General features: G+C 43.5%; 1 protein-coding gene across 3 annotated transcripts in view; it reads left to right on the forward strand.

Annotated features, from left to right (window-relative positions):
- Positions 1-17,636, forward strand: part of Arhgef3 (Rho guanine nucleotide exchange factor 3) — a 300,793-nt gene extending 283,157 nt beyond the window's left edge. For all 3 annotated transcript variants that reach the window (XM_012514832.2, XM_004631622.2, XM_004631623.2), the window contains 4 exons: positions 2,294-2,551; positions 9,996-10,166; positions 12,232-12,418; positions 15,461-17,636. In XM_012514832.2, the coding sequence (XP_012370286.1) occupies positions 2,294-2,551; positions 9,996-10,166; positions 12,232-12,418; positions 15,461-15,813 (969 nt within the window). In that variant the 3' untranslated portion in view covers positions 15,814-17,636. The remainder of the gene's footprint in view (positions 1-2,293; positions 2,552-9,995; positions 10,167-12,231; positions 12,419-15,460) is intronic.
- Positions 17,637-24,523: the final 6,887 nt, after the last annotated feature.

Below are 24,523 nucleotides of genomic sequence, written 5' to 3' on the forward strand. Positions count from 1 at the left end.
CCTCTTACCTTTGAAATAAGTGTGTTTATATCTGGGGAGTAAGGGCTGTGCATTCTTTATCCCCTATCTCATTAAATAGCATTTATGGCTTTTCCTGGCCAGTGACTAAACCAGATACCCCTTCAGGTCATGCCCAGGAAATGAGCACCCTATCAGGTGTGAACACAGGACTGGAGCGGGCCTTGGTTACTATAGTGGGGGGCGGGTAGCAGAGAGAGTCATGGCCCATTGGACAGTGAGCTGCGGCGCAGCTGGGGCTCCTCACCGGTTTACATCTGATGGTTACTACTGATTTGTTTCTCCATAATGAAAACATCGGTCATTTCCAGGTCTTTTAAAGGCGAGGAAATGGAAATACAATTAAGAAGTCCTGGGGTGCTTTTTAATTAACTCTAAAAATCTAAATTACAAGCGCTGCATCTGGGGTGTGTGTGTGTGGGTGTGTGAGTGTACTGATTATCATTATTTTCAAATATAAGGTTGAATGAAGAGTTTCTGCTGCTCTTTAACAAATATTGAAGGTTTTTTTTTTTTTAACCTGGGGAGGAAGGCAGACATTTCCAAGGGATTTTAAGCTCGGAAGTAAACCTTTTAGAACTATTTCCCTAGTAATTTTCTTTTTAGCTTTTTTTGGTGAAAAAATAAGTTCAATAAGAGATATAAAAGAAACAGCAGAATATTGAAACTTGTACATGTTGCCATTTTTTGTTTTAGTTTTGTTTTCTTGAGACAGGGTCTTGCTATGTCATCCATACTGGCCTTAGGCTCACTGTGTAGCCACACAGCAGTCCTTCTGCCTCAGCCTCTGAGTGCTGGAATTATAGGCGTGTGCAGCTACACCCAGCTGCCATACCTTTTTTTTTTTTTTTTTTTTTTTTGTATTTTAGGGAAGGGTCTACAGGGTGTTCATGGCCTCACTACTAGATCAGACTCATAATGATCCACCTGTTTATAGCCTCCCAAGAGCTGAGATTACAGGCATGTGCCACCACACCTAGTCTCAATTTCTGTCTCAACAAGCCCCGGGACAGGGCCTGCAGGCAGGCCCACGGATCCCATACTTTATTTTATCCCTCCCACCCCTCTAGCTCCCCGCCCCCATATTTATTTATTTATTTATTTATTTATGTATTTATTTAGTGGAACTGGGGATTGAACTCAGGCCCTTGTGCTTGCCAGGCAAGCACTTATTCCACTGAGCTATCTCCCCAGCACAGCCCTCCTCATACTTTATTTTTAAGCAGTATTACCTAATCTTACAGCTCATTAAGCATTCATTGTCCACCTTGAATAAAAACATGTCCACTATATAATAGGCACAGAGCAAAGCACTAAGGTTGTAGAAATGAGAATTGCCTTCACGTCACTGTTTCACAGTAGAACAGATATTTTGTTGTCTCTGATAACTCTCTGCATTAGAGTGCTTCGGAGTCAGGTGCCATGAGGAGGGAGGAAGAAGAATGGAGGAGGACAGGAAGCTCTTTCTGTTGAATCTCTGGTGCAGTGTTTGCATCGCGTGGCTGGTGAGACAGTCAGGGAAACCAGTGTTTTTCCTGGAATGAAAACAGTGGAGCTAAAATGTTCTGAAGTCTTTAAATTGTTCTATGCATGGTACTGTGATTTGAACCCTACAGTATAGCTACAAATCTCTCCTGACCTGTGAGAACTAATTTAAAAGATTTTTTTAGATGTTTTCTGCATCTGATTCTTTTATGAATCCTATTTTTGGTCTAGCTTCCTTATAAACTGATCTCCTTAGACTCAAGTAATCATAAACTAAGGTAGCGGTGCTTGCACAAAGGATGGGGTTTAGGAGCCTGAGGACTTGCTTTTTGTAAGTGCTGCTGAAGTCTTCTACATGAGTTCTTATGAGTAACTTTTAAATAAATTGTTGTTTTGTTTTAAGGTGGCTTTTGCCATACTGGGTACTTTTGGAAGGGCTAGAAAAATTCTGAACTGTGTATTTACATGGCAATTCCAGTTCATTTGTTGCTAGGTTAAATTGGCAGAATATGCAATCATCATTGTCATAGTGGGCTTAATAATCAAGAAAGTAAACATGAAAATATGAAAATTACTTTGTGAAAGCAAGCCAGAGCCCAGGGAACCTGTCCATTGCCTGCAAGCTCAAAGATTGCACGAGCTCCTTCTAGCCTTGAGCACAAAGGCATGTTGGACAGGCCTGGGGAGCACTTTGGGGCCCATTCATTCCTCATGGCGCGTTGACACTAGCGTGGAGCTGTGGAGCTCAGTGATGCCGGCACTCAACCTTCCTTTTCTGTTTCCCTCTCAGCTACCTTGTCTCAGCTCTTATGACAGTTACTGCAGTAATCAGGTGGCTGCCAAAGCCCTCCTGGACCACAAAAAGCAAGATCATCGGGTTCAAGATTTCCTTCAGCGCTGCTTGGAATCCCCCTTTAGCCGCAAACTAGATCTCTGGAACTTTCTTGATATCCCCAGAAGCCGGCTGGTGAAATACCCTCTACTTCTCCGAGAAATCCTGAGGCACACACCAAATGACAATCCAGACCAGCAGCACCTGGAAGAAGCAGTAAGCATGCTTGTTTCTTTCTTCCTTTGTTATTTCTCATATAACAGCTAATCGATCAGGTCAGTGGGGCAGTTGAAGGGCCCATGTGTATGGGCAACCTAGGCCTAACACAAGCACCAACCCCAGCCCAAGTTCTAAGCCTAATACAACTCAACCTTTTTTTGATTTTGAAAGTCCCTTGTCATCTCTCTGATGCACTTTTCTAATTTATAAAACACAGTTTGCATGAAATGCATGTTCAGATTCCTTTGAGTCTAAAATTGTTTGGTATTGCATAGGTGACTCTAGTTACAGTTGCTGACTGTGTTAAAAATCTTGGTGGGGAGCTTAAATTGAAAACCTGATTAAGAATGTGGGAGTTGGGGCCAGGGAGAAGGCTCAGTAGAATAAGTGCTTCCCTGGCAAGCACAAGGGCCTGAGTTCAATCTCTGGTTCTGAAAAAAAAAAAAAAAAAAAAGAATATGGGAGTTGCCCTGGAGCTTAGTCCCAAAGCCCATTGGTGAAGGCAACATCTGTCCATCTAGGATTTAGTCCCTTTCCTCTAATTGCAGGGCTGTACCTTGTCCGGTCTTCTGCTCGCTGCTGAGTCCTCGTTCAGCAGCGTCTGTTGGATATGGGCCAGGTGATGTGGGAAATACAGATTCTTCCCTTGCAGCAGTAGAAGGCAAGGGAAAATAGTCTGTCACCCCAGAATGCTGCAGCCGACAGTGCGCTTTCCTCCAGTCCGTGTGACTGAGGTGCCCTCCGTGGAGGCAGAGAGATGGGAGGCCGGCAGAGAGCAGTGGCCTAAGCGCAGATAGGAAGAAATGACAAGGCACGTCACACCTGGAGAGCAGCAAGAGTCACCTGCATGGGGCTGAGGATACTCTGTAGATAGACAAAAAATGTGGGTTCAGCCTGGCTCTGGAAGATTTTAAGTATCAATTTGTGGAATTTTCCTGAGTTGTGTAATTAGTTGGAGGTTTATTTTCTGGAGAGTTGGGATCAGCTCTATCACTTAGAAGCTGTGTCACTCTGGACACATTGCTCTCTGTACAGCAGGGCCCTGAGCAGGATGGGACCTGGGCACAGAAGGAAGGATGGTGTAGTGGTCCAGGTGTGAAGGCATGGAAACCTGATGGGGGTGCAGTTAGAGGGTAACAACCAATTCCCTGATTTAATCTGGTGCAGAACCAGGAGGACGTAGGGCCAGTGAGATAGCTCAGTGGACTAAGCACCTGCTTAGGCAAGCACAGGGACCAAGGTTCAATCTCTAGCACGATGTGCCACACTGTCCCCATCGCCAGGTGCACCGAACTAGCCACTGAGACCAGGCGTGGTGGTGCACGCCTGTAATTCCAGCACTGGGGGAGACTGAAAACAGGAGGATCGTTGTAAGTCTGAGCTTCGTAGTGAGACCCTGTACCAAATACATTTTTTAAAAAAGAAAAAAACAAATAGGAGGACATGCACAGATAATTTAAAAGTCAAAAGCCTTGAACCTGCTCAGCAAACTACTTGTCTCCTTCTAGAGCAAGGTTTAATAATAGCAAGTAGTACTATCACCAGCAGCAGCAGCAGCAATAATTACTATTAATGGCATTTAATGGTACCAATAAAGCAATTTTATGTAATTGCTTATAGATTATATATTGATGCTAACACTCATAACCACCTATTAGCCAGATGTGGTGGTGCACACCTATAATCTGAGCACTCAGAAGGCCGAGGCAGGAGGATCGTCATTAAGTCTGAGACTAGCCTGGGCTACAAAGTGAGCTCAAGGCCAGCCTAAACTGCATAGTGAGACCCTGTCTCAAAAAAGACAACCAAAAAACCCCTCTCATAACCACCTATGAGATAGCTTTCTTATTAGGGTCTTTTCTTACATGAGGTTTAGAGCAATTAAATAGATTATCCAAGCTTAGTGCCAGGAAGCGATAAGGTTAGTATTCACATCATGTCTAGATGGACTTCAGATCCTAAGCCTTTCTCCTGCCTTCTAACCTTGTACATCGATGCAGGGGGCTGGCCATTCCCTGGAACTCCTCTCGCCTTTGGCATTGCCGCGAGCTGTGTGGTCACCAGACAGGCTTTGTGGTGAGGCACCACCGTGCAGAGCTGGGCTGGGTGCCTCCCCGTAGGAGAGAAGAGTGAGGGATGAGTTTTCCTGATTCCTGAGGTGTTGGGGGCGTCTGGCAGGCCCGGCACACACAGACCAGGTCCCTGGTCCAGCAGAGGTGGAGGGAGTCAGCCTGAGGATGAGGCTGTCCCCGCATGTCGTGTCTGTTTTCATGGCTGGGGAGAGCACGATCGAGTTGCCTCCTCTACGTATTTCATCCCCACGAATGTGTGAGCTACAGAAACAACAATGGGGAGCTCCGGCTGCTCTAAATAATGACTTTTGGGAAACACGTGAGCCTGGGCAGACTTCAGTATAAAGCCTGCTTCTTTTAAATAAACAGAATAAAAGAATACTCTTCTGTTTTTAAAGAAACACACCCAGTGAGTGAAAGGTGAATCTAAAAACAGATAGAAATATTATTGTTGAAAAAAATGCTATTGTTTGCGGTATGAAAGGGTGTGCGAGTTACCAGTCTCCGCTGTGCATGAGGTGTGAAGCCGCTCCTTGGCACCTGATTATTCAAGCAGATCTGTACATATAGCACAATATACTTGCATTTTAAAATGTCTGGAAAACAAGTCTTCTAAATGCCTGTTTACTCAGGTAGATGGAGGTTTCTTTTTTCCTTCTTGTTCTTTTCAAAAGCCTTGTAGCATTACCCCGGATGAACATTATTTAGCTCTAAACTCTTGGATGTGTTGTGAATGTTCACTAAACATAAAACTCATAATTCAGTGGAGCTTGACTTACGTACATTCTCTAAACAAATATCCCATCTATGCAGAGGAGAAAATCGGAGTGCTGAGCAGATCGCTTCCATGCCAAAATAGTTGATTACATTCAGTCCTGTGATTAGATCAAAAGAAAGGTCCTTAATGCATAAACTACTTCACTATTGCTGGAATTTCTCAACAGTAGTGTTTTGAGAGGTGGTAGTAATTTTCCCCATGTTAAAAAAATAGAACTTTGGATATTCAAATATTCCAGAGAATTGATTGCTTAATGTTGTACTTTCTAAGAGTGTTCCATCCAGAAAATGACCCTGTATACCATTCCTTCTCCCTACCCACCACTGTTTTCCAACCCCTTGGCAAAAGTACTTGATGAAATAAATGAGAAAAACAGTCCTACTTTTGATACCATAACTATGAAGGTATTTATTCTTGGTTCCTGTCGGGAGCTGTTAAGTGTATGACATTGGCACGAGGGACCAGAGGGACAAGGCTTTCAGATAGCACTTCGAAGATGGTGGTTCCAGCATGTGTGGGCCTACACCCTGTACTGTTGTGTTTCTCACCATCTCCTTTTACAGTTGGTGAGACACGCCACAGTAAATTTAAGTGCACAACTACCATCGTTTATTACTGGAAGCCTGTTGTGTGTAGGTGCGTGACTCCCCTTGACATCCTGACCTCATGATGTTCAGGTAGACATAAATGCAAAACATTATTTTTAATAAATGAGAGACTGGGCATGATGGTGCGCGCCTGTAATCCCAGTGCTTAGAGGCTGAAAACAGGAGGATCACTATGAGAGTTATCTGTGTAGTGAGACCCTATAGACCCTGTCCTAAGTACATAAAAATAAATAAATAAGTGAAAGCAGGCCCAGAATTACTATAACAAATGCATATGTAAACTATGGGATAATAACACAGATTATTTCCATTGTTTTCCTCTGTATTGTTTCAAATATCAAAGAAAGAAGCAATATTTGAAAGTAGTCGTGGCTGCCTAAGGAAACGTGTGTAGCATTTGAATTTATAAATCTTCATGTGCTGCACCAGCTGTTCAGGCCTGGAGTTAAATCGGGCCATGAACACATCCTTGTGCCTGTGGCATATCCTCTCACTGGTTTCCAGGATACTAGAAGGAGGCCCAGAAAACTGTCTGCGGTGCTGATGTAGTCCAGCTGCCCAGGTGTACCTAGTCACAGTTTGCCGATAAGCCACAGCTTTTAATCCTAAGGGCTTTAAAAGCAGGAAAAAATTCAGATTTCAGTAGGTATTAAAAAGAAAGACAAGTAAAAGGGTAAGGTAGACATAAAGCACTTGCTGAGACACCTCCCGTATGTTTAAGCTTTCTGGCGGTAAGAACCCACCCTCCTGTCTTTGAACTGACCTACTTAGTCTGACAGACAAGAGTTCTTGGGACAATCTTAGTTCTTGGACTGCTGCATTCTGCTTTGTTTTCTCGTCCTTGACACCATTTTTTTCTGTGCCTCAAGTTTCAACACTGAGCAGGTTTTAAGAGATGCACACGTGCGGTATAATAGTGGAGTTATCTTTGAAGTCAAAGATAACGAAGACCCCACTCTGCCCAAAGGAAAAGGTGTATAACCAGAAAGTACAGAAAGTGGAGGGGAGACGCTTGAAGGCTGAGGCATAGCCAAGACTTCCTGATGGGACTCAACCCTGGAAATAATAGCACAGATCAATGATTAGGACGATACCAAATTTCAGAGTCTTTGCACAGCAAGGTGAACAACAAATAAGGTCAAGAAACAGCTGACAAAATGGAAGAAAATCTTTGTCAGCTCTTCTCCCAGCACAGGATTATGATCTAGAATCTATAAAGAACTCAGAACACACACACACACACACACACACACACAATCAATAAATAAGCAAATTCCTGAACAGACAATTCTCAAAAGAAGTACAAATGGCTATTAAGTATATGAAAAGATCTTCCACATCTTTAGCATTAGGGAAGTGAGAATTAAAACGACCTTGAAAGTTCACCTCACTCCAGTGAGAATGGTTATCGTCATGAATGCAAATAGCAGTACTCACAAGCGTGCAGGGGGAAAGGACTACTGTACACTGCTGGCGGGAGTGTGAATTGCTGTAGCCACTATAGAAAGTAGTTGGAAGATCCCCAAGCAGCTAACAATAGGGCTGGGGAGGTCCTGAGTTCAGTTCTGTACAAAACAAAAACAGTGAAAAGCTAAAAAGAGAACTATCATCACTCAGTATCTCCCTCATTGCTCTATAACCAGAAGAATTAGTCAGCTACTAGAGGGGTACCAGCACACCTCGCGTTCCTGGCAGCACAGGTCAGCCTAGGTGCTCATCAACGGGCGAAAAAAAGAAAATTCCACCAGTGTATCCAGTGGTCCCCACACGTATCGCGGAGGTTACGTTCCAGATGGCCCTGCGATAAGTGAAAATCAGCAAAGTAGCAATGTTATATTTTAGTATTCATATATATTTTAATGTTTTATAAAAACTTCTCACACTCTTACCTTTCTCGCACCTTTAAAAACACTCCTAATGTTCTTAACCATTTTCTAAACTCATAAACCTATGTAATTGTAACAACATAGGAATTTGGCAATAAGTAATTTAGATTAATATTTTTGAATACCCGCACAACAGTGAGTCCACGAAAGTCGAACTGCAAAATAGCAAGGGACTACTGTACACCATGGAGTATTAGAGAATCATTCAACAGTATTGAAGAACTAAAGTATATCATTTGCTGGGAAATGCGTGGATCTAGAGGTCATCGCATTAAATGAAATAAGCCAGACTCAGACAAGTGGAACGTGTTCTCCCTAATATGCAAAATCTAAAAATGCCGGTAGAGGGGAGGCCGTTATTAGATAAAAGGGGAGGAATAAGGGGAGTGAAGGAGTATAAGTGAGGGTGACACAGAGGTTAGGAAAAGTTATTATGTGAAAAAGCTAACATCATGTATTGAAGTACAAAAGTATCCACTCCATTAAGGGAAACAGGGGCCGGCCAGATAGCTCAGCCGACTAAAGCAGCTGCTAGAGTTGGGTTCAATCCCCTGTGTGCCGGCCCTGCCTGCAGGTGCGCTGAGACAGCGATTGAGACTGGGCGTGGAGACTTGTGCCTGTAATCCCAGCACTTGGGAGGCTGAAAGCAGGAGGATCACTGAGTCTGGTCTGTGTAATGAGACCCGGTAGACCCTGTACTAAATACAGAGAGAGAGAGAGAGAGAGAGAGAGAGAGAGAGAGAGAGAGAGAGAGAGAGAAACAGCAGGTTACAAAACAGTACACATGGCATTATCACTTTCTAAATTTTTATTTATTTATTTTTGGTACAGGGAATCAAACTCAGGACCTTACACTTACTGGCAGGTGCTGTGCCACTGAGCTGTATCACCCAGCCCAATTTAAAAAAAAAATACATGTACATATAGATAAATCAAGAAATCATCTTTTAAAAAAAAAAGGAATCATCTAGAATGGTGTAACTGTTGTAATCCGTCTTGAAGAGTGAAGTGCCATGCATATTTTCCTTTTGGTTTTGGCTTATGCTATTACACAATTTTCTCTAAAGGGAGAGAATTAAGAATTAATGCTGAGGATGTAAAGTGATGGATACATTAATTAGCTCAGTTATAGTAATCATTTCACAACATATGTATCTCAAAACGTAAATCTTAAATATATATGATCTTGTCAATTTTACTCAATTTTTTAAATTTCTATTTTTTTTTAATCATGTATTTAATTTACATATTTGGCATAGAGTCTCACTACTCAGCTATTTTCAGCCTCCCCAGTGCTGAGATTACAGGTGTGTACCACCATGCCCAGACTTGGTAGCCAGCTCAGCGTGCCCAGGGGCAGGGCCGGTGCAGCATGTGATGCAAGGGGATTGGACCCCATTCCCTACACTTGCCTAAGCAGGTGCTTAGTCTGCTATCTTGCTGGCCTTTATTTATTTATGTATTTGGTACAGGGTCTTGCCATGCAGCTCAGACTCGTAGGATTCCCCCGTCTCAGCCTCCCCAGTGCTGGGATAACACCACACCTGGTGTCCATGGCTGGTTCGGTTCAGGGCCAGCACGGCATGTGGGCCTGGGGATCAAACCCAGGTCCTTGCATTTGTCAGGCAGACACTCAGACTGCCAAGCAGTCTTCCCAATTAATAATTAATATATTTTGTGTGTGTGTGTGTGTGTGTGTGTGTGTGTGTGGTACCAGGGATTGAACTCAGGACCCTGCACTTGCCAGGCAAGCACTTATTCTACTGAGCTATCTCCCAGCTCACCCCGATTAAATTTTTTAAAAGACTACCAAGTATCTCTTCTCAGATAAAATTACATATCAATGTTAGTTTTATGTGTAGTTCAAGTATCTGTACATGTGTGTAAATATGTATGTGTATGTATTTAATGCATAAGTGAATGTATATAGTAACAATATACTAGACACATTCTTTCCCTTTTCTCAAGGAAGCAACTTAAGATACCAGAATCTCAGATCCAAATGTGTCTTGGTAACTTCTAGGTTGGCCCTACGGCTTGTTGGCGTTGATGGTTTGACTACTTTCTGCACACTTAGATCTCTCTTTCTTTCCATAGATAAACATCATTCAGGGAATTGTGGCAGAAATCAACACCAAGACTGGCGAATCCGAATGTCGTTATTATAAAGAGCGGCTTCTGTACTTGGAAGAAGGCCAGAAGGACTCCTTGATTGACAGTTCTCGAGTCCTGTGTTGTCACGGCGAACTGAAGAACAACCGCGGTGTGGTGAGTGGTTTCTATGCTCAGCGCCGTCAGCTAGGGCCTTCTGACTCGGAATCCATTTGCTCTGCACCCGCCTTAGATTTGTTTCCCTATCTAGAGTTATGTTCTTATAAACCAAAGTGCTTTTTCCATTCCATGTGATGGTTGGATGGATGGATATCATGACCCCGTATGTGTCTATTCAGGAGGAATTTTGGAGATGAACGTAGGTGTGCCAAGCTTTTTATCTTTTTTGATCACAGCCTTCACCAAATACAGAGCAGTTAACATCTTTTTTTTTTTCATGGACAGAATCTCACTAAGTTGCCCAGGCTGACGTTGAAATCCTGGGCTGAAGCGATCTGCTGCCTCAGCATTAGCGCCCTGGCGAGCTGAGACTATAAGCATGTGCTACTGGCTCTGTCCACATCTCCTACTTTGATCTCAGAAAATGGATGAGTGATTTGGCAGGGCGTGGAGATGCACACCAGTAATCCCAGCACTTAGGAGGCTGAGGCAGGAACTCTTGCCCAAGTTCACGGCAAGCCTGGGCCACCTAGTGACTTCAAAGTCAGCTTGAACTGAGTTGTGAAACTGTGCCTCAAAAACAGAAAAATGAAATGGATGGAGGCTGTTAAAAGGATTTAATATCAAAAAAACTTAGGGCCAGGGAGATGGCTCAGTGGAATAAGTGCTTCCCTGGCAAGAGCGAGGGCCTGAGTTCAATCCCCGGTTCTGCAAAAACAAAACAAAACAAAACAAAACAAAAAACCACACTTATTTATTTAGTCTTTTTTTTTTTTTTTGAGACAGGGTCACACTATGCAGTTCAGGCTGGCCTTGAACTCACTTTGTAGCCCAGGCTCACCTTAAATTCACAATGATCTTGTTGCCTCAGCCTCCCCGTGCTGTGATTACAGGCATGTGCCACCATACCCAGCTTATTTTGATATTAATATCCAAAAAACGTAGCTCAAATGCATTTAATTCTATGAGAAAGTTTTCTTTGTCAGGTGTTGGCACCCTTCCAAAGGCTGGCATTTTGAGATCAGGGCTTTGTTTGGTTTTTGTATTTTGGGATTTTTTGAGGGGTTTTGGTTCTTATTTACCTTCCATTGGCTTTACATTTCAATGTGACCTGTAAATACTCCCCCTAGCTTCTCTTTCTGACTGCCTGTTGAAGTTAATCCTCTTCCATTATCATAACATCTTTCCTTTTTTTTTTTTTTGGCTGTACTGGGGATTGAACTCAGGACCTTGCACTTGCAGGCAAGCGCTTATTCTACTGCGTTATCTCCCTGGCCCTATCATAACATCTTGAAAAGGATTTTTTTTTTTTTTTTTTGCTGGCTCAGGCTGCCTTAAGGACAGTTCTGGTACAGCTTGTGGAGCTGGGGATCGAACCTCGGTCCCCTGCGCCTGTCTGAGTTTGCACAAGCAGGAGCTTGAAATAACTGAGCTAACCCACAAACCCCCTTTTATAATAACATTTGTGCAGGTGTCCCCAGGAGCACTTATTAGAGTGGGTCGTGATTCTCCATCTGTCAGTGTCTCCCACGATACCATGGTCTTTTAGAGTGGGGACAGCACTATGTCAATTCCCAGAACTTCGCGCATACTGAGCACTTGACGAACATGTGCTTGCATGGAGGGAGGATAGATTTGAAGAATGTGGGGGCTGGGGAGATGGCTAAGTAGAATAAGCGCTTCCCTGGCAAGTGCAAGGGCCTGAGTTCAATCCCTAGTTCTGCACAAAAAAAAAAAAAAAAAAAAAAAAAAAAGATTTGAAGTATATGAGAGTTAAAAATTCATTTAATTCACCAAGTGATTTGCATGTGGAATCAGAAGAAATGTGCATGCATTGTGCTTTTCTCCAGTGGACCACCAGGGAAGTACCTATGGAAAAGGCAGTGATAGGCATCTCTGGAAATCCTTTGGGTCTACACAATTTCTGTGCTCCTGGAGCTAGATTTGCGTGGAAGAGTTTACAGGTCACTGGGAACCTGAGGACTTGTTGCCACAGAGGTCCACAAAGCAATGGCATGCTAGATGTTGGCTGAGGGAAATCTTGGGGGCTCTTTTCTTCCAGAAACTACACGTTTTCCTGTTCCAAGAAGTGCTTGTGATTACTCGAGCTGTCACCCACAACGAGCAACTGTGCTATCAGTTGTACCGGCAGCCGATTCCCGTGAAGGACCTGCTGCTGGAAGATCTGCAAGATGGAGAAGTGAGGCTGGGCGGCTCCCTGCGAGGGGCCTTCAGCAACAATGAGAGAAGTATGTATGGCGGTGGTCCGGGTGCAGCTGTTGAAGGGTTCTGGCCATGTTGTTTGGAGGGAGCAGTTGACAAGGGCAAAGAAAAGAGTGGAGCCGTAGAGTCTCGTGTGTCCAGGGCTGCCTGTGCTTTTGGGGATCGTGTGATCTTCAGCCTCTAGGAGCGTCGCTTTGCCATCTGTCCCGGGGATACAGAGCTACCTCCTTTGTGAGGTTGCTTTAAGGATTAACATAGTGGAAGTAAACCGCTAGTGCATGGCTTCTGACTTCTGCTGTCAGGTAAAAGTGTTTAATATCAGAGTCCTGATGGGGCTACTGGTTGCATAATGATAGGTCTTGTACTTGCTGGTTGGCTCATCTCTAAAGAGGCTTAAGCTGGGTTTGGTGGTACACATGTGTGTAATCCAAGCACTTGGGAGAGAGAAGATGAGGCAGGAGGATCCTAGCAAGTTTGAGACCTGCATGGGCTACAAAGTGAATTCAAGGCCAGCCTGAACTGCATAAGCAGATCCTGTCTCAAAAAGACCAAAAGTTAAAAAAAAAAAAAAAAAAAAAAAAAGAGGCTTAAGTGCTGGGGAAAAAGCTTAGTGGCATAGCACCTGCTTGGCAAGCAGGAAGTCATGAGTTCAATTCCGAATTAAAAAATAAATAAAGAAGGGCTGGTGAGATAGTTCAGTGGGGTAAGTGCCTGCTTAAGCAAGTGCAGGGACTGGAGTTCAATCCCTGGCATCACATGCAGCGCTGGCCCCACCCATGGCACACGTCTGTAATCCCAGTGCTGGGGAGACTGAAACAGGAGGATCACTATGAGTTCAATCTGCATAATGAGACCCTGTACCAAATACATAAAAGAAAAAAAGCAGCTCAAAAGTAGTCAAGTGTAATGAGTGTTTATCCATAAATGACTCAGTGTGGTCAGCTACAATGAGTATTTATCCATAATTTACTCAGTGTGCTTCTCTAACTTGTGAATCATTAAAGGAATTAGGAGACGCTAAGGTAGCACTGTCTATCAAATATCTTCCGTGTGCCAACCACTGTTACAGACACCAGTGCACAGTAGTGAGCCAAGCAGTTAAATTCCCTGCCTCTGTGAAGTTTACACTGTCATAGAGATAAGTGATACATCTTCCTGGTGCTGGGTAGAAAACTAAAACAAGAAACAAGATGGAAATGTATAGAACGGGATCTGTTTTAAATGACATCATCAAGGAAGTCTTCGAGAACTTAACATTTGAATCTTCCAAATTAAGGGGGCTGGGGAGATGGCTCAGTAGAATAAGCACTTCTCTGGCAAGCCCAAGGGCATGAGTTCAATCCCTGGTTCCACCAAAAAAAACCCCAAATCTTCCAGATTAGCTCAGGCATCACATTATCAAAGTATTGCCTCTTTCTTGCTTATCCCCCATCCCTAACACCACTGTGGGAGTAGCAGTAGTACAAATAAAAGCTTTTATTTCTTGATTACTGTGTGCCATACATGGTCTAAACATGTAGAGGTAGCATCATGTTTATTCCCCATAACAACCTTATATAAGAGGTTGTTTTTTTGTTTTGTTTGTATTTTAGTACAGGGTCTACAGGGTCTCACTAAACAGATCGGACTTGTAGTGATCCTCCTGTTTTCAGCCTCCCAAGCTCTGGGATTACAGGCACACGCCACTATGCCCAGTCTCAATCAAGTCTCAGCATGCCCCGGCTCAGGGCTGGAATTCACACCCGGGATTGAACCCCACCACTGAGTCCACCTAAGCAGGCGCTTTAATCCACTGAGCTGTCTGACTGGCCCTTAATATAAGAGATTGTTGATGTGTCCTCCATTTTGTAGATAAGGAAACAGACGTAGAAGAGTTATGCAGCGGTGGTGAAACTCTGACGCTGGTACCGCAGCATACTGTAATCACTGGAAGCTCTGAAAAGCTTGCCATCGCTGAGTTAAGGTGTTCACCCAAGACCAAGGAGTAGAGCTTGACTTTAAGGAAGTAGGATTAGCTCCTAGCCACAGTCGTGTAGCGGTGAAACATGGGGTCCTCTTCTGCCTTTGCTGCTTGGCTGCTAAGCCATCTGAAGTAGCACTTTCCAGTTCATTGGCGACAGCTGCAGTGCATAAGGACTGACCATGGGTGCTTTTGGGAACCAAGCCTTTTAGGTGGCACCCAGAGCCCACCGAAAATACCACTTAATGTTATTAGATAGGATCCAAAGTCTTCCATATTGTGCACTAATGTTTTTTAAATGCATTGTACTTCCTCTTCTTCTTTTTTTTTTTTTTTTTTTTTTTTCTATTGTATACCTCTTATTCTCCTGTGTTTAATTGTTTGCCCTATTTGGTGAGTTCTTTCCATTCTCATTCATGGGCCTATGATCAATTTGCTCCCTCTCTAGAACATCATTTAGTAGTCTGTGTAGGCTTGGCTTTATCATCATGAAATTCTTTAGTTGTTTTTTGTTATGGAAGTGTTTCACTTCTCCATTATACTTGAAAGAGAGTTTTGCAGGGTATGCATTGTACTTCTGTTGAGATACTCTCATGTGGAAGATCATGGCATGTTTTGATGTTACAAGGAATTCTTACACTGGAAAACAATTTACCTTGGACATGTGTTGAAATTACAGATTATCAGGACTACTTTTAGACCTATTGAATCAGGATCTCTTAAGAATAGGGCCCAAGGCTTTGTATTTTTGACAAGCTATCCAAAGGATTCTGATATTCAGATACGTTTGGTCACGAGGATTCTGGGATCCCCTGAAACACAAAATTTAAGCTTTCCCAAGCTGCCATCCATTTGCTTCCTTCTGAGAGTAATGAGGGTGACCAGAAGCCAGGCCTGTGTCACCTCTAGCTGATTGATGGTGGTCTCAGAGAGGGCTGAGCTGTGTCCCGAATCAGTGGGAAATGCTCTCTAATTGGCGACAGGTACCATGGGTACTGGGGTTAATGTCACTACATGTTTATTTTTGGCCTGGGGAAATACCTACCATGGAGTATTATTAATTTTTTTTTTTTTTTTTTTTTTTTTTTTACATCCCTGTCATTTCTAGTTAAAAACTTCTTCAGGGTCAGTTTCAAAAATGGATCCCAAAGTCAGACTCACTCATTGCAAGCTAATGACACCTTCAACAAACAGCAGTGGCTCAACTGTATTCGTCAAGCCAAAGAAACAGCTGTGTGTGTCGCCGGGCAGGCAGGGGTGCCTGACACCGAGGGACCGTTCCTAAGTCCCGCCAGCAGGAGCCAGGAGCCGCAGGGAGAAACAAAACTTGAGCAGATGGACCAATCGGACAGTGAGTCGGACTGCAGCATGGACACAAGTGAGGTCAGCCTGGACTGCGAGCGGATGGAACAGACAGACTCCTCCTGTGGCAACAGCAGGCATGTGGAAAGCAGTGTCTGACTGAAGGGTGTGGCCCTCGTGGAAGCAGCCCTGTGTCTTACCTGTACAGTATTTGCATTCCACACATGCAACGGTTTGGAGAAGCACTTTTTAATATGTTTGTGACCATGTTGGCCCGTTCTCTTGTGTCTGTACCTTTGTCTCTAGTACTGTAACTGCTGATCGATCTGTGCCAGCAGGAACGTGGCAGCCGTTACCCTGCACTGTGTCTAATAAATGTCTGGATGGATGGAGAGGTACTTCCAATTGTCCTGCTGGATTTTTAAAAATAGAAAATCTAAACTACTGTTTTGTGTAGATTGCTTGAAGAGTTCTTCCTCCCCTGCCTCTAGTGCTTTTGTAGCCCTTTGATGTGGCGGCCAAAGGCATGGAACCCAGAGAGCTTTCCAAATAAGAGTTTGGGATGGTGTTTGAGGGAGAACTGGGAAAATCCAACACTTGACGTGAAAGCTTGGTTTTGTGTTCTTCCACCAGAAGGCATAAAAACATCCCTGGGGATTCTGAAGGCCTAACTGGCAAAGGAGGAAGGGTTTCTTGGAGCTTGCAGTTTCATCCAGTGCAAGCTTGATGATGCAGTCATCGGTGAGGACATGAAACAGAGGCTGACCTTGGAAGAGCCACGACAAAGGCAGCCGCCCCCTCTGCATCTTTAACGGAAATGCGCATGGCTCTGAGAGGCGGTCATCATAGTTAGTAGCCTGCCAGCGAGAGCCATCAGCAGCCTAAGATAGTAAACTAGAACCTGAAGGGACTGGGCCAGCCTCCCAGGATCACGAGCAAGCCCTGCCTTCGTTGGGTTTCACCTTTGCAGGCCACTTCTGTGAGGAAGCGGTAGGGAGAGTGACGGTGACCAGACCTATGACTGAGTACAGAGCACACGAGAAGAAGACCTGGGAGAAGTGCTTCCTTGGGATTGTCTTTGAGAACCGTTACAAGATAAAAGCAAGGGAACATGGCCAGAGCCTTGAGAAAAGCCGCAGTCTGAGGATTTTCTGCTCTGATGTTGGGTCATCCATTAGCATCTCTGGTTCTGCGTCATCATCAAAATCATAATGACATTTTCCAGAGGCCAGTTTCGTCAACTGATTAATTAGGATCAGCTAGACAAACTTGTAACCTCCTTGTCCAGCCTTGATTTACAGAGCAGGGTGGCTTGCAGACCTTTAAAAACAAAAAAACAAAACAACAACAACAACAAAAAACCACAGGAAAACTCCCTGTGATTGTAAATATTTAGAATAACCTGTGCAAACTTAGACCCACACCAGCACTAGTAGTAATTCTAAATTATTGCCAAAAAAAATTTAATTTTCTGTGTCCTTCAAGTTTACAGAAAAGAAAGCAGCAAATACAATATTGTCATTTTATTGTGTACATAGGTCATACGCATTCAAAGAAGCTGTATAACAAGAGTTAATGATATAAAAACAAGGTATATTACGTTATTATTTTTCGAAAGCAAAAATATGGTCAGCTTTACCCTGTAAAACATATTTATAGATTTTAAACATGGTGAATTTTTTCTATTACAAGTTTATTTAAAACTACTTTGTTTCTCAAGTTGTTCTGATTTTGCGAATGAATGGACCTGCTGCAGACGGCAGAGAAAAGCTTAGAAAAGCTCTTCAAAGATGGAAAATGAGTGACTCACTCGTTCTTTGAAGAAACATGGGCCACTTTGGCCAATATATCAAGAAAAAAGGTTTGTCAAGTGCTGGCCTGTGGAAAGGGAGCCATTGAATGTTTCGATGGAATGAATGTTTTTGTATAATGGCCTTAAACTTTTCTGGAAGCATTTCAAATAAATTGCATTAAAAATGTCATCCTCCTTGTGTCCTATACTCATCAGATTTCTACTGTCCTGGGGCAGGGGGTGGGGAAGGGCTGAGGAGGGAGGGCTGAGGGGGAGTTCTTGAGTAAAACTTGGGAACCCAAAACAAGCAAATACCTTTTGAAGCCAGGTATGGTGCCACACACTTATAATCCCAACACTTCGGGAGGCTGAGGCAGGAGACTCACAACCCTGGGCAACTTGAGGACTTAGCCAGATCTTGTTTAATGTGTTTACTATACGTGGCCAGAACAATAGGGTATTTGTATTCTGTTTTTCTTTTCTTGTTTGGGGAGGATATTTTATTCAGTGACACAAAAACAGTGTACATCACATCACTTGGAAACTAATGCAAATAATTATAGATATATTTGTGAAACCTAAAACTATAAGACTTCTGGAGGTAATCAAGAAAATCTTTGCAATTTGGTCTTAGGCAAATAAAAATAAAAATATTTTTACAAGGGCAAAAAACAATAAATTGGATTTTTCTTTTTTTGTACTAGGAATTGAACTCAGGACCTTGTGCTTGCCAGGCAGGCACTTGTGCCACTGAGCTATATCCCTGGCCCAATAAATTGGATTTAATGAAAATTATGAACTTTTGCTCTTCAAAAAATATGGTTAAAGACTGAAGCAAGCCACAAACTGGGAGAAAATATTTGCAAATCACATCTCTACTACAGAATTTGAAAATATATATATATATATATATATATGTGTAATTTCCCTTGTACCAGGGATTGAACTCATCTCAGGACCTTGTGCTGCTTGCCAGGCAGGCATTTATGCCACTGAGCTATCTCCCCAGCCTCTAGATCTAGAATATATAAGGAAAAACATCTCTAAATACAGTAAGAATGTAATTTTAAAATTAGCAAAATATTTGGTGAGACACTAGTCATGAGGTAAATGTAAATTAATACCACGGTGGGCTACCACCTCTCACCTTTTATAAATCTAAAATTAAAAAACTAGCTCTGGCCAACCAGCATATAAAAAGGTGCTGAACATCAGTAGTAATTTGGGAAATACAGATTGAAGCCACAATAACACCACACAATAATAAACAGGAGGTAATGGAAGTTGATGTTGGCAAAGATACATATCTGGAAAAAAAAAATGAAAGTAGGATCTCAGATAATTATACAGGGCCGGCAGGATAGCTCAGCGGACTAAGCGCCTGCTTAGGCAAGCGTGAGGCCCGCATGCTGCACAGGCCCTGCCCCCGGGGGCGCTGGGCCAGCCACCCAGACCAGGCATGGCAGTCCGCACCTGGGATGCCTGCGCTGGGGAGGCTGAGACAGGAGGATCGGTACTAGTCCGAGCTGCATAGCAAGACCCTATGTCAAATACATTTTTAAAAAATTATAAATTCATGGCCATTGTAGCATTATTCACTATTTCCAGAAGAAACAAGCCAGTATCTGTGAGTGAGTAAATGTGGTATATATTCAACCTACTCAAAATACATGGTTAATGTTTAGATGTTTTAGATTCTTATTTTTAAATTTATTATAAAATATTGTTATTAAGCCCCTGCAAAATACTCCACCTTAAACACACTTACTGCATCATTCTTGCCACTTTCTGAAGCAGTTCTGGATGTTCTCGTTCATCAGTGTCTTCACAGGATGAGGTAAAAATCTGGTGGCGGCTGCTGCTGAGCGCCACCCAGTGGTAAGACGGGCACATAGCAGGCGTCTTCCCCTATTCCCAGGATCTGGCTCTTCCCTCAAAGCCAAGGTGACCATGAAAGGCAAACATTTTGAATTGATTCCTGTTTTACTTTTCTATCATTGCTGAGACAAAATAACTGATGCCCAAAGTTAAAAAGGGAAAGGTTTATTTAGCTCACAGTTCATAATCAGCTGGCTCCAAGGCAGGGGGACACATGGCAGAGTGACAGCAGTTCATGCTGGCTGTAGGGGGGTGGGGGTGGAAGACAGCGGAATCAGCAAGAGAAAAGGGCAAAATCAGCCTCTTTCTGCTCCCTTTATCCAGACTGCTGCGTTGAGGGCGTGGCAAGCCAATCACACAGCCTTCATCCCTCACCCTTCATCCCAGCACGTGCTCTGCATTCAGCTGCCTCCCAAAACCCCACCCTGATGACCGCATGAAATTTGGGGGGGACATCTAGGCACAAACCATAACAATTCAGGACATCTAGGCAGCCGAGCACTGTTTCAGAGAGTAGCATGAATGAGCTTGTTTGAAACAAGGGGGAATCTTTGGAAGGAGATAATCTTTTACTGTAAAATGTGTGTACTGTACTTTGATCACATTTACACATAATGAAATGTTATTCAGCTTTTTTTTTTAGATCTCTCTAAGCATTTCAGGTGTGTAGCCCAGGCTGCCCTCTAACCTGCCACAGTCCTCCTGCCTCAGCCTCCCAAGTGCTGGGACTGCGGTGTGCACCACTGTGCCCAGCAGATCATTCAGCTTTGGTTTTTTTATTGTTTTTTTGTTTCTGTATTTTAGGGAAGGGCCTACAGAGCGTTCAAGGTCTTACTACTAGATCAGACTCAGTGATTCTCCTGTTTACAGCCTCCCAAGTGCTGGGATTACAGGCACGTGCCACCACGCCCAGTCTCAATTGCTGTCTGCCCCTGCGCCTGCTTATAAGTGCTTTAATCTGCTGAGCTATTTGGCCAGCCCTCATTTAGCTTTGAAAGAAAACTCTTGACATGCTCAGCATGAATGAATTTTAATGTTGTTAAGCTATTTAAAATAAACCAGGCATAAGAAAAGACAAACACAGCATAGTTTCACTAATATGAGTTATCTGAAGCAGCCAGAATTGAAGAAACAGATCATAGAAATAGTGTGGTGGAACTGGCAGGGGCTGGGCAAGGAGACATGGGGAGCTCAGGGGAGAGAATCTTGGTGTCATGGGTTGGGGTTTTTGCAAGGAGAACAATACAGGACACATTTTATAAGGTTATTTTTTAAGATTATTTTATAACCACCCAAGAATCATATACAGAGCTCAGGAAATCTGTCCACACACTAAAGATCAAAGACTACGGTTGAGGGCCTGGATCCTAATATACTGCACGAGTCCAGCTGAAAACCCAGAGCCCATAACAATGCCTCTCACAGTCCAGCTGGAGGCCCAGAGCCCACAAGAATGTCTCATGCAAGCCCACTCCACAGATCTACGCTGGGAAGACACGAAGGTCAGTGGTGGAAGCTGGGAAGTCTATGCCAGCGGGATGAAGGCTCTGTGCTAGCAGGCTGAGGGATGTGAACTGGAGCCAGGGAGCAACACTCAAGGTAAGCACCAGAGCTCCCCGAAAGGCACCACAGCCTTCCTCAGCAGCAGTGAGGCCCCGAGCTCCCCCGAGGATGAGGAAAGCTGAGTTCCCATCAGGAAGCCAGCATGACAAACTTCTCCAGGACACTGAGCTGTGCAGCATCTTCCCCACTGGAGCCAGGAAGCGATGCTCAAGACAAGGACCAGAGCTCCCCCAAAGTGAACTGTAGTGACAACCAGGTTGCGAGCTCCTCCTCTGACAATAACGGCCAAGTTCATCAGGAAATTCAGCATGACAAGGTCCTGCAGCAGAACAGTCCAGGAGAGCTAGCAGCTCCCAACAGCTCCCCAACAGCTCCGACACCTTCCCTAACAGCCTCTCATCAACTTCTCTCGCTCTGCCTCTTATGCTGCGGGAACAGTCCTCAGGTGGGCCTCCCACACCCAGCACTATGCTGGTTCAATGCAGCTGGGTGTAACAGGTTGGCCGCCAGTTAATAATCCACTGCATTTGGTTTTATAGGGGAAAAGCATTGTAGAGATCTTCTACACAACAATATAAATAATACACCAAAACTTTAGATGAGTTTGTGTCTTTTAATCACAAGTAAAATTAAATAAAAATAAACCAAACTGGTTCAGATAAGATGGTTTGGACTCATTCCTTCTTGTTCCAACCTGTTTAGAAAACTGATAAATAAATAAATAAATAAATAAATAAATAAATAACAGCCTTTAATTTTGCTTTTTTGTGCTGAGGTTTACACATTTTTACAAATGTATTTAGAACAGGGTCTTCAGGGTCTCACTGTGCAGTTCAGAATCATAGTGATCCTCCTGTGTTTAGCCTCCCAAGTGCTGGGATTACAGGCATGCACCACTAGGCTGATTCAATCACCATCTCAGCGCGCCATGGAGGCGGGCTGGTATAGCATCTGGCGGGCTGAAACCAGCCCCTGTGTCTTCCTAAGCAGGTACTTTAGCCTGCTGAGCTATCTGGCCCAGCCCTCTGTTAGTTCTTATAGGCTGGGCATGGTGACACGTTCTTATAATCCTAGCACTCAGAAGGCTGAGGCAGAATTGCTGTGAACTCCAGGCCAGCCCGGGCTACATAGGCAGGTCCTGCCAAAAAAAAAGAAGAGGAGGAGGAGAAGGAAGCAGAGGAAAAAAAGGAAGAGGAGGAAAAGGAGGAAGAAGAGGAGGAGGAGGAGGAAGAAGAAGAGGGAGGAGGAAGAAGAAGAGGAAAAGGAAGGGGAAGGAGGAGGAAGAAGAAGAAAAAGTAAGTCAATTCTTACTTTTGTATTTATTCTTTTATATGTATTTATGGCAGGAAGAGAGGGGCTTCTTTAGGATTCTATCTTAAACATTGGCCTCCTGTGATTTCTTTGTTTATATTTATTTACTTGGAGTTCACTGAATTTCTTGAATTTCTGAGTTTGTAAATAGGTCTCTTTTCCTTCTGTATCAGGAATTGAACTGAGGACTTTGCACTTGACAGACAGGTGCTTGTGCTGCTGAGCTATATCCCCAGCCCAGGTCATTATTTCTTAAATAATTTTGTGTCCTGTTTTCTACGAAACCCCAAGCACACATTTACTAGCCTACATCTAGTTTCCTACCAGTAACAAAGGCTCTAGCTCCCTGACCCGGGTCTTTTTAATATTTGTGCTTCATTTTCAAATTGATTCTATTGCTAGGTTATTCCAGTTCACTGATTTATTATTTTTTAGGAAAGCCTAATTATATGCATACCTGCAGAAAACCTTTTATTTACACCCTGATACTATATATATTTTTTATGTCGGGATGTTCTGTTTGGTCCTTTTTTATATGTACATTTCTTTACTCATTATGTTTATATCTCACTTAGGTATGTGTACATTATTCTAATAATAATTTAAATATTCCTACCTGCTTCATTCTACTGATATAGGGGAAAAAATGAAACCCCCAATCTGAAAGGTACCTGGGATGAGTTCATGTTCTCTAAAACTGAAGAATGAATTTTAGGAACAAATGGAGGTTATGAGCTGTAGGAGTCCCTTCCTGGTTCTCGTCTCAGTCCAAGAAATTAATATTTGTAATCCCAAAGATATGTTATTGGAATCCCACCAAATTAATTTCAACCCACCACTCCCAGTGCAACCCATGGCGAAAGTAAAGACACTAAAACATATTTATAATTATTGGGGAGCCAAGAGGCCCTAAGTCCAGCCATGAAGATGGCTTTCTGGAACAAAGTGGCTGACCCAGGGCCTCACCCAGTTTTATTCAGTGGAGGAGTGGCTTGAGGAGGAATGACCAAGAATTGTGGGAAGTAGGTGACTACTGTAAGCTGAGCTAGGTGGGTGGCCTAAATGTACCCCTGCCATATGCAAAGAGGAGATGCAGAGACAGTAATCTGCTTTATGCTATTGAGATAGTATCTAATGTTTTGGGGGGTCTGGCACTTCAGCTCTGATGTAGTCTTTCAAGCCCCAGGAAGTCATAGCCTCTGTCTCAAGGCTCGATTCCAGCTGGCGGTGCAGAGCATTGGCTCTTTGTCTTGTCTGGACCCGGCTCACATTAAAGAGCAGCAGGTGTACGTTACCAGGGAAACATGCACACCACCTTCAAAGACTATCAGCAGCACCTCAGCTAGACCAATATGTACAGTGCTTAAGGCCAATTGAAAGGATAAAAAGAAGTCCTGGCCAGCTCTGTACATATCAATATGAGGAAATAGGGTCAGGCTCAGTCAAAATGGAGACAGTCACTCTTCTTTCAAGGAGAGCTGCTGAAGTGGCCCTCCACAATGAGCAGACTGTATTTATTGGGGGGAGAGAAAGCTCCTGTCTGAAAGAGGAATAGGAGGAGGGTCCCAAGCAGGTGGTTCCCAGGCAGCTGTCTCTTCTAGGGACTTTATTATAGAGTAAAACCATGTGGGTCTAGGGTAGAGAACATGGGAACTTGCTTAGGTGGGCATGAGGTAGGACAAAACTATGGTCAACCAATGAGATTACAAGCACCATTGTTCAGGTAAAATTGGTTAAGTTCAGAACCAAATGAGGAGGCGAGTCAGGTAGCAAGCGGGCACAAATATAGAGTAAGAGTTTATCTGGTAGCCAGCAGTAGTGGTTGGATTAATGACTTCCTGGCTTCCTCAAGGTGATGATCAATCCCGGATGCTTACCTTTAGAAAGATAAGCATTTGTTCAATCTTTGGTCTCTAGGTCTGGTCCACAGCAGGGGTATCTGTCCCTCTTACAGTCGTAAGGTGTCTGGTCTTCCATGCTGTCTCCTTGAGGACCTGGCCTGGTCTGACTGCCTATAATATTTCTATCTAATTTAGCTGCCTGCAACACTACCATTCTTATTATTTCTGTGAGGTCATGTTCCCTCTGAGTGTCAGTTGTTACAGGCTCGGTTGTTACTGAAGACTTTGGCTAATTGAAGTTCACACTCCTTTCTACCCAGTGTGAGCTCTAAGCGTTATTCAGCTTAGAACTCTGGTCTCCCCCTGCCTGGCCTCATAAATTCCATGGTGCATATGTATGATTAAAGGGACCTCCTATGTGAACTTCGGGGTCTCTTCATAGCTCCTAATTCTCTAAAACGCAGCTCATTGACCTGTAGGCACC

The sequence above is a fragment of the Octodon degus genome, unplaced genomic scaffold (genome assembly GCF_000260255.1).
Source record: "Octodon degus isolate 3935 unplaced genomic scaffold, OctDeg1.0 scaffold00043, whole genome shotgun sequence".
Taxonomy (NCBI): Eukaryota; Metazoa; Chordata; class Mammalia; order Rodentia; family Octodontidae; genus Octodon; species Octodon degus.